The following is a 13200-nucleotide window of genomic DNA, read 5'->3' as shown; positions in this document are numbered from 1 at the left end:
CAGGTATTCCTTCTTGAAAGATTCTAGACTAGGTAAAATATGCAGTAAGCTTTCTAAAATGTACCACACAATGGTCACAGAGTAACCAAAACATATCTTATAATTAGTTGTCAGGAAGTTAGAAAGACGTAGATGTCACGACCTTGTTCTTGCCAGATGGCACCATTTTATAACAGTTTGTCGCGCTCGTTATAAGCAGTTGGGGAATGTAAATTACTCAGATAGTAATGGACTCTGACAAAGGTATTCAATGTTTATTCAAAAGTTAATAACGAAATATTGAAAAGAATGCAATAAATAAAGATTGGAAGATACAGAATTAAAATAAACAATGGCATACTAATGGAAACATTGAGAACATAACATATACCAAACGCGAAATGCTTGATGACGATAACAATGCTTGCAAAATGGGTGACAAAAGATTGTATAAAAACAAAACACTCAAAGTGGCAATTATAAACCCATATCCCCAAACAACAGGAGTCGAATAATCATTAGTTGAAGATTAATATTATGTATACGACCATCCGATACACATTCTACAGGCTCGAGCAGAGAATGACCTGCTGCGTTCCACCGCTTGTTATCACAAGAAACGACCTACGTGATTACCATGCAGATTCATGGATTTTCTTTTGTTTTTGTCCTGCTGTAGTTATATTGAAGACATAACAATTTTGACACTTGGTGTCTGTCTTCCTTTATCAGTTCCCTGCTCTATCTTCGGCAGTATCTCCACAGACATCTGTCGTCATATAAGATGACGTTAAACCCGACGAAAAACATATTCAAACATAATGTAAGACGTTGGTCAAGATGTCTTTATAATATATTTGCAACTCATTCATCATGCTCAAACATACAAAGTGAGGATGCATATATTTATGACAAACAACACGGTCTATAATTTTCCTTTCCTCAGTAGTACCATGCCGGTCGTTTTAACTTGGACCTAATCTGTCACGATGTTGTTTAGTGCTCCAAATTACAAGTGTGATTCTTTTCTTTCCTATCAAAATTTGATATCATAAATACCTATGTAGTACAGAAATAAAATATCACTCAATTATTTTCGCCGAACATTACCTGTATACCACCTGTCGATCATTATAAGTTTTAAAAAAATCAGTGTTTTCCTCCTTATGGAGAACCACCTTTAAAGGGTTTTATAGAAATACTGTGTTGACTTAATACGTTATAAGATAAAAAATAAATAATAAGGGATTCTTTATGCTTATAGACTATATTCGAAAATAACGATCGTATATATAGCAAAATCCCTGTCATAATGACTTATTATAATGGCACGTATATACTTGTTTGTGCTCGGGCTTACGTTTGATGTCAAGGAGATACTTGAACCACAGTGCTGTATTCTAAACTGGAAAAACAAACGTTTAACTGATTAAGATTACAACAATAGAGTGCGCTTTCATGTTATGTAGAATGCTCCCGCTTAAATGTACCATTAAAAATGCAATAACACTGACAAACATTTTATTCAATTCTGATCATCAGACTGAGTAGCGTACTGGTAAATGTGTCAAACAATCTTCAGCGTTGAATTAGTGTGCGATGTTTAGTTGTGTAGATGAGCAGTGTTGAGCCGTAGGATTGAAATAGTGCCTCGTCCTCAGCCATGATTCTCTTACACTCGTAACGGATCATTGTTAAACTGTTAACACTATAGTTTAAGCTCATCTGATAACTTCCACGAATTGTTTTGGATTTCTCCTCCGTAGTCCGGTACAGGATGAATTAGCAATAAGTTCGGGGTTTGAATTGAGAGTAATTCCCCTTTGTACACAGTTAAAATTACTTCTTTATTACCACCTTGAATTTGCATTGTTACCAAATGCGTCGTAAAGGGAAGTTGTACGCGAGAAACATGCGCACTAGGCAGCTTTTGGAAGCAATTTTAATACTACAAAGGAGTCAATTGCTCTATTTAGAATAGGTTTATGAAGGAAAAGCTACATGAATTAAGGTCTGGTGTAAATTTACGTGACAAACAACACAAAACTATCTATGTCATACGTTTTTTATGTGTTGAAATCAACAAAACATATACAAATATTTAACGGAACATTCTAGGCACTACATTTACATTTGGGGCAGCCATTTTTATCAATCTCGATACCGAGGTTACAGGGCGCCGTGCAACGGACGGGTGGGCACAGGGCATGATTATCTGTAGGCTCTGGCGTTAATACAGGCGCCCGAGTACTGATTGGTTCTTGTATTGGCGAATTTGTTATAGTAGGTGCCTGTGTCGGAGATTTGGTAGTGATGGACGCTCTGGGAGTCGTTTGTGTAACAACCGGCGCCTGGGTGGATGTTTTCGTAACTAGTGGCGCTGCAGTCGATGGCTGTGTTGATGTTTGATTAGTGTGACTTTCTGAAAAGGTTAAACATCAAATGGAATATATATTTCTGAATTGCATTTGTGTATAAATGTTCCATTTTTTTATATAGATATACATATATTAAACTCAAAATTTTGTGTAATACTAACAAGAATCTAATAAACCGTAGCAACAAATAAACAAAGGGAAGATGGCCATGGTGATCCAAGAAAGATTACAAGGATAATCAGTCCGTGTATGTCGGAAGCGTCTTCTGTTCAGCAGTGGCACACGATATGTAAATCTAGGTCAAATCAGAACAATGCCTTATTCCGAAATGGAGATGGAAGAAATCCCAACAAAACTATAAGACACATTTATAAGCATAAGCAAAACATAACTTTGCTTAATTATTAGGAAAATCCGAGTACTTTGTAACTTCACCAGCGGTACAGAAATAATGTGAAGACAGTATACACGTGCAATTCACTCATATAACAATAACATGAAATACAATGAAAGATCAATGCTTGAGAGGAATTGAAATTGCATGATTTTTGTGCACATTGAATACACAGTTTGAACAAAAGAAATAATTTAGGAAGTTTACACTTTTTATTTTATGTTTTATTAGTGTTTAATGACAAAGTAGTTCGTATAGCTCTACAAACATGCTCATTCTCCTGTTTTGGATTGTACGTGTTATATTCTGTTGTTAATTACTGGTTCAAATTGGTTCAAAAACTTCAATTAATGTATAAATAAATCCGACCTTGGATAAAGTATGTCTTACAAGGATACGGAGCTCTTACCGGAACTGCAGGTACATGACATACACCCACGATCGTCCATCTTGACACAATCAGCGGAACAGGTCATAGGGTCAAAAGATGGGCAACCGCCCGGATGTACATTTCCGCCGCCAGAGGGATCTGATGATGGTGATGGAGTTTTTGGTCCGATCGGTAAACCTGCAATAAGGTGTAAATTAACGATAAATTGCACAGTTTTAAGATCTCGATACCAAGTAAGATTGATGTTGTTATACTAACAATGATATATACTAATGTTAAAATGTAATAAAGAAAGTGTTATGAACCATAAATAAAAACTTACAATAAAGAATATATTTAGAAGGAACAGAATACCAAACTGTAAACAAAATTTGGTTCAAACTTAAAATCAATGATATGCGAGATTTGAGATTGATTCCACGACACCCCTCATGTAAATCAGGGCAGTGATAACAAAACAAGAACATAATGGCTACCATAAATCCTACATAAATATTAGTCAATCTACATGCGTATCTACCTAAACCCGTGTTGTATGTGTGCCCTTCGACATTCGATATCCATTACGGAAATAGTGATATTCGGAGCTGGTCACCTAATCTACTGATACACGTCAGCACCGTAGGGGATACAAGCAGGAATAGTATTACCATGCAGGTAAAAAGTTCTTGATCGGAAATTGAAATTCTCAAACATATCGTACAGCTTAATGGTAAGTCATGTTGTGTTATTAAAACTAAATTTGTCTTGTTACTTAAAGAATACATACCGTTGATATTTTTAAAAGTGAAAATATAGTAAAATATAAATAAAAAGAAAATACAAAATACTTTGACAGAACAAAATTAATACATGAGTATTTGGTACTTGATATAGAAAATAAATGCATTTATAGTGTATGGAAATTTCGAAATAAGAAATATACAAAAATACTTATAATAAAATTCAAATTTGATAATTATTTTCAAAGCCCCCGGAGTTTAATGTGAAGTGAAATAAAATTAACCAGAACATAACGGTTAATTTCGATCACTGATTTAATTCGAAAAAAACCCAGTTGTAATATGAAACGACACACACCTGTCGTACAGGTACATGACATACAGCCATGATCGTCCATCTTTACACAATCAGCGGCACATGTCATAGGGTCAAATGATGGGCAACCGCCCGGATGTACATTTACTCCGCCATTAGATGGCGTCGCTGAAGGTGCGACAGTTCCATTTCCTGTATTGTTTTTAAAGAAAAACAAATGTAGCAAAACTTAATAGTTATCAATAGCGGAATCGATTAATGTGTAGAAATAGGTTTATGTTTTGAAATCTTCATATTCGAACGCATAAAATTGCATACAAGAATGGTAACATTGAAGGGGAAAATTGTTCTTAGTTATCCTATAGATAGTACAAAATAGGAAAGAATCCTTTATCACAGAGAAAAAAGTAAGAATAAAACTGTCGCATCAACAATCAGGCAATGAAATAAACTTACCAGACCCACACTCACATGAAAAACAGCCATTATCATGAACTGTCACACATGCAGGGTCACACGTGTTGATGTTAAACGGCGCACAAATTCCTGGGACAATTTTCCCTCCGCTAGAGGGCGACTGTGTTGTTCGTCCCGGTAACGCTAAAAAATATAACATATTTTCATGCCGTAAAATCATTTGCCATTTTTACAACAAATTTGTTTATAATTGTGAAAATTAAACTTATCTTCTTACATGTTTTACTTATTAAATTATTTGATTAATTGGCAATTTATGAAACAAAAAAGAATAACTGCCATTTGGTATCCATGAAGATGAAAATTTCAATACTAGTATCTTGATGTTCTAGAAATTGTGAATGTTGGAAAAGAAGTAATGATCATCAAGTAAAATTCATTACCAAAGGAGTTTCCTGAAATTTTTGTATAGGTCGTTTTCTGCATATATATTCCTTGTAAAAGGTTTCATGTGACCTATCTTATAGAGTTATGGTTATAGAATGTTGATATATGAAAAACATATAGCAACAAAAATAGAAATTCAAGAAAAAACGAACTTTGGTCCCCTTCCATATCAATTCTACACTTAGCCTATGTTGTTAGCTAGCAACCTAAGCAACTCAAACGCTAATGTACCGTATCAAAATGAAATACTAAGTGCTTAATCACTGTGCAACCAATACTTCTTTTATCTTCTTTAATAAATAAATAAAAAATAAAAAACCAAACTGAAATAGATTTGAAACAGGCACTGTCTCTGTTGTTTAAGTGCAATTTACCACTATTTTTTTCACTATTCCATCCAACCAATGAACAACCTAAGCGTCATTCCGTAAAGCACACATTGCGGTCTTCTTTTGAAGTATATAATCATTGTGCATAATTTAAAAAATCATCATAGCTTAAATTTCAGTTAAAAAAATATTCAGTACCGGTGAAACATTTGCAGGAAAGGCAACCCATCCTGTCCATTTCAACACAAGCTGCATCACAGTCGTGTATGCCAAATGGAGGGCAGGCGCCGTTGCTTCCAGTTCCGGTTGCAGATGGCGTTACTGTCGGTCGAGCCGATGTAGCTGGTGTTTGTGTGGGCGCAACTGTTATGACTGGTGTAACAGCTGTAGCTTTCAGGAACAAATGTAAAGGCAACTTAGAAACGGGAGCTGCAATTGGCGTGTAAATTAAGAGGTTAGATCCAACCTCAAATTATGTTTTTATTAATTATAGTTTGTTAAAATATTAAAAAGTCATAAAAATATTTTATGAGTTATTTTCATATAAAAATATGTTTATTCTTACAACTTGTTCTACGTTTATATTATCAACTGTGGTAATGAATCGTTTGATGTAATGCCTCACCAGAGCACGTGCAAATGACGCAGCCATTGACGTCCAGACCTAGACAGTCGCTGTGGCAGTCGCCGACGTATAACTGTGGGCAGACGACAGGTGCCTCGGTAGTTGTCCCTAGAGAAATACAACACAAGGAGGGTATGTGCATGCTTTCTTTATAATTCTCCTGTACGAATAATCTGTATCGATAACTATTGTTCACCGCAATTTACCTTTCAATCATTTTAAAAACTGAACAGTTCTTTTAATGGCAAATTTATTATTTATCATTAAATTTATCTTTTTGCATATAATCTAAACAGCATGTGTAAAAATGTTAATAAATTAAGCTTATTCGTCATAAGTTAGGTGGTAAGTAGAATTGCATGATATTTGCTCAGAAAAAAACAGAATATTAACGATCGGTTGATAGTACAATCGCAAGGGAAAGTTTTTGTGCAGTTATACAGTTATCTATCTTCAACGCAATAGGTTTTATCCACAGTCAATCATTTTATGTCCGATTTCTAAAACTGATAAAATGTCATAGATGTTTGCTCAAAATAACGTTTGCTGCGAAACTTGAAATCACCGAATTCGGGGAAGGTTTCTTACGAAATAAATCCAAACAGGTGTATGGTTCAAATAACATAAAACACATATTCCAATGGTGTAAAAAAGGAGAAACAATATTGCCTATGCTGTTTGTTATTAAATGTGATCGTTTAACGAAACTAAAATACTCCAAGAATAAGAGAGTTTTTGACATACAAACCTGTTTCGCCCGCGCATGAACACAATACACATCCGGTCTCGGCATTGATGGTCAAACAGGATGATGGACAATTTTGTGGTATTGCCGGACAGACATTATTTGGAGAAGGACCTTGAAAAACCGAGTACAAATACAGCACCCACAACACATGATTGTTGTATGATTAAATTGGTCGTCAATTAAGTAAAATGAGAAAAGACAAATCAGAGGAAATAATGTATATTTACAACAACAAATCAGCACATTGAGTCGTTCAGGTTCCCTGTTTCCTGCGATAAGGTCTTTCTACAGAGGCGCGGACTATTGTATATCTCAAATATAAATACAAAAATAATAGTAAAAGATGAAGGAGAAGGAGAGAAAACAAAACAAACAAAACGGGGCCCTCATTCCAACACACGCTTTAATACTAAATGCAAAAATACATATGCAGATAAAATCACACCGTTTATGACATAAAGAAACATGCGCATAACTTGCACCACACTTTGCATACATTTGCATGTCAGGATGCATATGGGAAAAGCCAAAAAAAACTTATTTTGAGGGTAAGGTACGTGGTCTACCTGTGTAAGTAGTCGGAAGTCTTGTGCATCATTGTTGTCAAAACAAGAACAAATTGTTTTTTATAGAAATATCAATAATAGAAATAATAATATGTTGATGTAAGTGTCACGAATTATACCAAGGACCAATCGAAATGAATGCATTAAGTATACTATTATTTAACTGACATATCCGAGTATCTCCTTAATTTAATATACACGTACATATCAACGGTATCATAACACGTATATGCTTTACAGAAGGACTGTTTAGCTAATATCAACCATAAATACATAAAACCCTGTATAACAGGGAGGTATAGTTACCTGAACAGGAGCAAACGATACATCCAACACTATCCACCCCGATACAGGCTGGATCACAGTTCTTGTTAAATTGTGGGCAGACAACGCCTACTGCAAATCCGACTCCGGAGTTACTTCCGGTCTGACCGGAACTCGTTGTATTTGTTAACATGCCTTCCGTAAACATCCAACAGTTATATTATTCATGTCTTCCAGTAAACGACTCTTTAATTGTGAAAAAACATAGATACTTTGTGGTTGCTCAGTGTTGGTTAGAGTTAACCAGTGATCAGTAAAATCTTAAAATTTGAATTCAACGAAATCAAGAATATCTTATTTCATTCCACTGCTATTAATGTGTAAAGATAGATCAGAAACATGTGTTATATTTTAGTTTCACAAACCCTGTTCTTTAGTGGCAACTGTTTGAATTTTCCACTAATCAATGGTTATACTTAGCAAACTTTTGAGCAACCGGCGCCTAAATTTATTCGTTTGAGATAATATATACTCGATTTTGATATCTCTTTTTGTTAATAGATTTTACGAGGTAAGCATGTTGATGTGATCGAATTTAGACAGCGGTTTTATCAAAACGAAGGTTTGTTGAAAGCTTTATGCTTAAATTGTAAGATTGTGTTTTTTCTTGTCTTACCTGAACACTCACACACGATACACCCCCTGTCATCGATCTTCATACACTCGCTTTGACACGATCTGGGAAACGCTGAACAACCGTTATTGTTACCGGAAGAACCACTACTGCTTCCGCTTCCGGCGGATATTGATTGGCTGCTACTCTGGACACCTACGGAGAAAGGAAAAAAATATTGTGTTGCCGGATTATTCAAAAACTTTTCCCTTGTCATTTGTTTATATGACTAATAAAATACAACGTTAACACCCAGAAAACCATCAATTGATGTAAATCACATAATGGCAATCATTTTGATATACATCAATGTATAATGAAACATGTTTGCACATGAGAATATTGCAAACATATTAGTAGTTAAGGTTTATGTTAGACCAATATTCACCATCAAATTAAATTTTGAAGCACATTTGTTTAAATGAATATGAACGGGTATAGTATCTGGTGGTGATTCTGACAGAAAATCCATACAAAGATTCAATAAAAAAAATTAAAAAAAATGAAACCGATTTATTTGCTAAGCTATAGCAGATCTCTGGTTCTGAAAATATCTAATCCTACACTTCATTAATGATGTTATCAAGGAACTACAAATGGATAGCATGAAAAAGGACAGATGGATATCTTGGTAAATGTAGTAACTTTCAGGCATTAAAACTGTCTTGTCCCTTCGTCTTATCTAAAAGGGTAGTTCTCAATTCGAAAAAAGGGAACTATCTCTAAACTGGAACTCTTCTTCGTTATTAGACCTATTTAAATGGCATCATTTACTGAGAGTCTTGAACTTCTTATTTCCTGTATTTCTATTATTTCACTCCGATAATGTACTAATCTGTTAACGAAAGCAATCTGTTTCATACCTGAACAGTCGCATATGATACACCCTATGTCATCAATTTTTGTGCATTCGGCGTGACAGGATTTAGGGAACGGTTTGCAGCCATTGTTGTTACCGGAAGTAATTCTGCTACTTCCTTTTCCGGTGCTTGAATGTGTCAGACTTGTAGATGCTAAGGTAAAATACAAAAGTACATTTTAACCTCCGATTTCATGTATATTAGAAGTAGTAGACGTTATGTGTTTTAATAAATGATGCTGCTTATTTCACATTTTTTTTATACAAAACCATACCTAGATGATGCTTGATGCAATACAACTGAATTTTGAAGTTATTGATGTCAAAACACCCGTAAAAAAACAAATTTAACAAAACTCGATACTGAATGCGTCAAATATTGTTAAACACTGTTTTTTGTAACAAAATTTGGAAGATATAAAGTTAAAATATTTTATTTATCAAATCTGTTTTGATTCAAATTACACATAATATTTAGAATATTGTGTTATTAAAAAATTAAACTGAAAAATTCAAAAGATTCAGTTTTAATGTTGTTTGAGTTTTAACGTTTCCATCCTTCTCGTCTCTAAAGATCTGCCACTAACTACCTTTTTTTAAAAAGATATCCCCATACCCCCCCTCTTCCCTCGTGTGCTGACTAACATTCAAACATTAGCTTATAGCTTATTCTGCCCCTCTTCCCATTCCACCTTTCCCCAATATCAGACATACTGTTAGCATGTTTGGTAATGTAGATTATCACCTGTCTGACTATCTGCCTTGCTCGAAGGCTGTTGTCTTTGATTATGCCTTCTTTAGCCAATGTCTCGAATTAACCATTATCTGATATTCTATCATTTTGTCAACTTTCATCGTTTCTTTAACAAAACCGGAGCGATTCTCATTCTTGACAATTTTTTGAGATTACCACACACTATCAATTGATTTCTGCCTTCAAAATACTTACCAGCTGAGTCAGGACAAGAGCACACTGGACAGCCCTGGGGGTCTACATGTACGCACTCTGATCGACAATGTGTAGAAAGGGCGGTACAACCATTCAGGTTGGAATCCATTCTTGCTGCAGCTGCAATGAAATTCTGTGAAAGTCCATCGTCCACAGCATTCGATATAACTGCTTTACCTGCTTGTAGTAAAAACATATTTGTTAACTGAATAATTTTGACTTTTGGCGACCTAAATTACCATTTTAGAATTGATCGGAGACATTTTGTGATAAAAGAAATCGCTTAAATATTCAACACTTCAGTAGTTTAAAGTCTGATCAGCTTAACGTTAAGTTAACTCAGATTTTTGAACTTGTGTATTTTATGGCAAGCCAACTTAACATTCATTCAAGAAGCAATGTCGATCCCGAATTTCATAAAACTATATAACACATTCTATATAGTATGGGATATCTTATATAATATTTAATATCCCTTATTTACTATAAAAAAATCTTTGATAGAAATTAAATGAACCGCTATATAATCTCATTTATTGTTAAGATATCTCATTTAATTTCTGTATAAATATCTCCTATGGTTTTCTGAAAGTCGGGATCCACATTGCTCCTTAAATAATTATAAAATTGGCTTCCCATTGTATTTTCAAAATGAGCTTATAACTACGTAATACGTGTTTTAGACAGGCCAGTGTTTAGATATAGGTATCGTATAGCACAACCAGTCACAATTTGATGTGTAACGTTTCGATGACTTGTGCCTATCACCTTCATCAGTCATTTTGATTGATGAAGAAAATGTTTAGAAAATATTCGAAGCATATTACACAAAAATGACAGATGATTAGTATATCATGTGTTATAAGACTTTGAGGAGTTTAATTGTAAGTGATAGTAGCCACAGTCATGACAGTTTATAATACTATAACACAAATATCCTTAACTTTGTTATTACTACCTGTATATGTTTTTTAATGATAATAATTAAATTACCGTTTTTTTGGTGTTGAATATGTACATAAACCACATTTGTTAGTAAAAAATAGTAAGGCTCGATGTGCAATAAAATATTTCTAAACAACATTTTTATATATTTTATATAGATTATAATAAATGACATCAATATTACGTGTTGCTATTTTTATCTTGAAAGCCCGGCTTAATGTTATGTCATATGTCATGGTGTCTGATAAGAAGTAAATATCGTATAGTAAAGTTTGAAACCGAAATTCTTATTCAGTATTTAGGAATGGAATTATTAATTAACAAGTGAAACTCACCGTTTACACCCGTAGCCAGGGCCACCAACGCCAGCAGGAATACCGACATTATTCAGGTAATGTCCGTGTTTACGGCTTCACATTGGTGTGAATCTCGTCCTTATCTCTCCAGATCCTTTACTCGAAGTGGCAGATGTAAGTAGCGTCAAGGTCAAATTGTTTGAGTATCTTTGATTTTCTTATCAGCTGCAATCTGACTTTACAATTGTTCCAAAACTGAATATGTCGTCTCAAACATATGACAAGTGACCATATCGTGTGCTGCAGTTCTTGTTAAACGATCAGTTGTAAGTGAAGCTCCTGCAACCATAACAGGTTTTACAACAAGTTTAGACTTTATTTTTGAATATCAGAAAAAACTATAAATTCACGAAAACGTCTTGATGAAATCAAGAAACAAAACACAATTATCGGCTTTCTTTTCTATTGAAAGTTATGTATCCATTTTTTTCAGATTCAAATGGCGTTTAGTCCGAAGCTTATACTTTTTCCCAGTCAGTAAATTCACTTCAGGATAACTTTTGCGTCTTTTTCTATTGTATATGATTTAAAGATAAGAATGGCAGGTGTGATGTGGGCGGGCCCTTTGAAGTTCAAGTGCCTACCTGTGATAAGGTCAGACACACTAAATCGGTCACGATCTGCCATACCGTTAACGGAACGTGAGGTTGCAAATATATAATTTTTACTATAATAATTCGAGGTTATTATAAACCGCTTCGTCACAACCTAGGTTGAAGGTCGTCTCTCAGCGGTTCACAAATTAGTATCCTTGGTTATAGGCCTTTGCAACCAGCCAATACATTTCTTAACTCCCTGGGGAGCATACAGCCGATGCTTCCATTTCGGCGCTCAGCTAGCATTCAACAATTCGAGCGCTGTCCAACCACGTACTCATTCACAGCTGAGTTAGTATAAACCATATTTTTTTCGTAAATTTGCAATTAAAATATACTGACCACTTAATAATTACATACATGAAATAGGATCCAGAACCGAGTTATTAAACTTATATCAATCTGTTTCCTTAGCAGAAATAATAATGGATAACAGAGACTTGAAGTAGAAGAAAGAGGAGTAGAAATAGGAAGAGAAGCAAGAATAGCATTTGTCAATGTACAAAACGTTAACCTATGTAAATGTCACTGATGTCATAACGGATATATAACAGTGGAAAATATATGCTGTGTACTACTACAAAGATGCTACAAAAAAAAAACAATAGCATATGGCACAACTAACATAAGAAAATCTCCACACGCACGCACTACCACACACCCACTCAAACACGCTCACACAATACCGAGGTTTATATGAGTGAATAATTGGGTTTATGAATTAAATAGGTAAAAAACGTTTTGATTTAATAATAAAAATTTGTTCACAGTTAAATAAATATCTATTTCGGGCAGGTGAAAGATTGTTGTCATCAAACAGGAAGGTTTCTACTGAGGTATAATTTTGTATTGGCCTGAAACATATTTGTCTAATGTGTTCATAGTTCCGACAAGATAATAGATAATGATCGTTTGTTTCGTTTGCCTCACGGCAGGAACAGAGTGGACTTCCTATTAGATTTTTATGAAAAAGATGGCCGTTTAGTGAAATTCATTTCATTCTGAGCCTAGCATGGTATATTTGGCCTATTCTAATACCGCAGAAGTTATATGATTCTTTTTACGGATGCGTCATTCCAAGGATTGACAGAAGCAGATAGGAAAGATTTTTGAAATAAGTTTGTTCTACAACGTACAGGTCTAAATTTATTTGCGTCTCTAGTGTTATGTTGGTGGATGTGCGAATGTCGTTCTGTGAGAATGTTTCTAAGATATTGTGGGGTAATGTTGTGTACTATTTTGTGGA

The 13200-nt window shown here is 34.5% G+C and overlaps 1 protein-coding gene across 1 annotated transcript; it reads right to left on the bottom strand.

Annotated features, from left to right (window-relative positions):
- Positions 1 to 2037: 2037 nt before the first annotated feature.
- On the bottom strand, positions 2038 to 11386 carry LOC110462704 (mucin-5AC-like). Its single transcript, XM_021516806.1, has 12 exons — positions 11338 to 11386; positions 10058 to 10234; positions 9113 to 9262; positions 8253 to 8405; positions 7619 to 7771; positions 6747 to 6857; positions 5999 to 6106; positions 5572 to 5763; positions 4637 to 4780; positions 4223 to 4372; positions 3161 to 3319; positions 2038 to 2401 (listed from the first exon to the last, which is right to left on the bottom strand). The coding sequence occupies exons 1-12, from the start codon at positions 11384 to 11386 to the stop codon at positions 2094 to 2096; spliced, it is 1854 nt and encodes a 617-aa protein (XP_021372481.1). The 3' UTR covers positions 2038 to 2093.
- Between the last annotated feature and the right edge of the window lie 1814 nt (positions 11387 to 13200).

This window comes from Mizuhopecten yessoensis, unplaced genomic scaffold (genome assembly GCF_002113885.1).
Source record: "Mizuhopecten yessoensis strain PY_sf001 unplaced genomic scaffold, ASM211388v2 scaffold10823, whole genome shotgun sequence".
NCBI lineage: Eukaryota > Metazoa > Mollusca > Bivalvia > Pectinida > Pectinidae > Mizuhopecten > Mizuhopecten yessoensis.
Note: the sequence above shows the minus strand (reverse complement) of the source record. Positions and strands in the feature narration are given on the sequence as shown.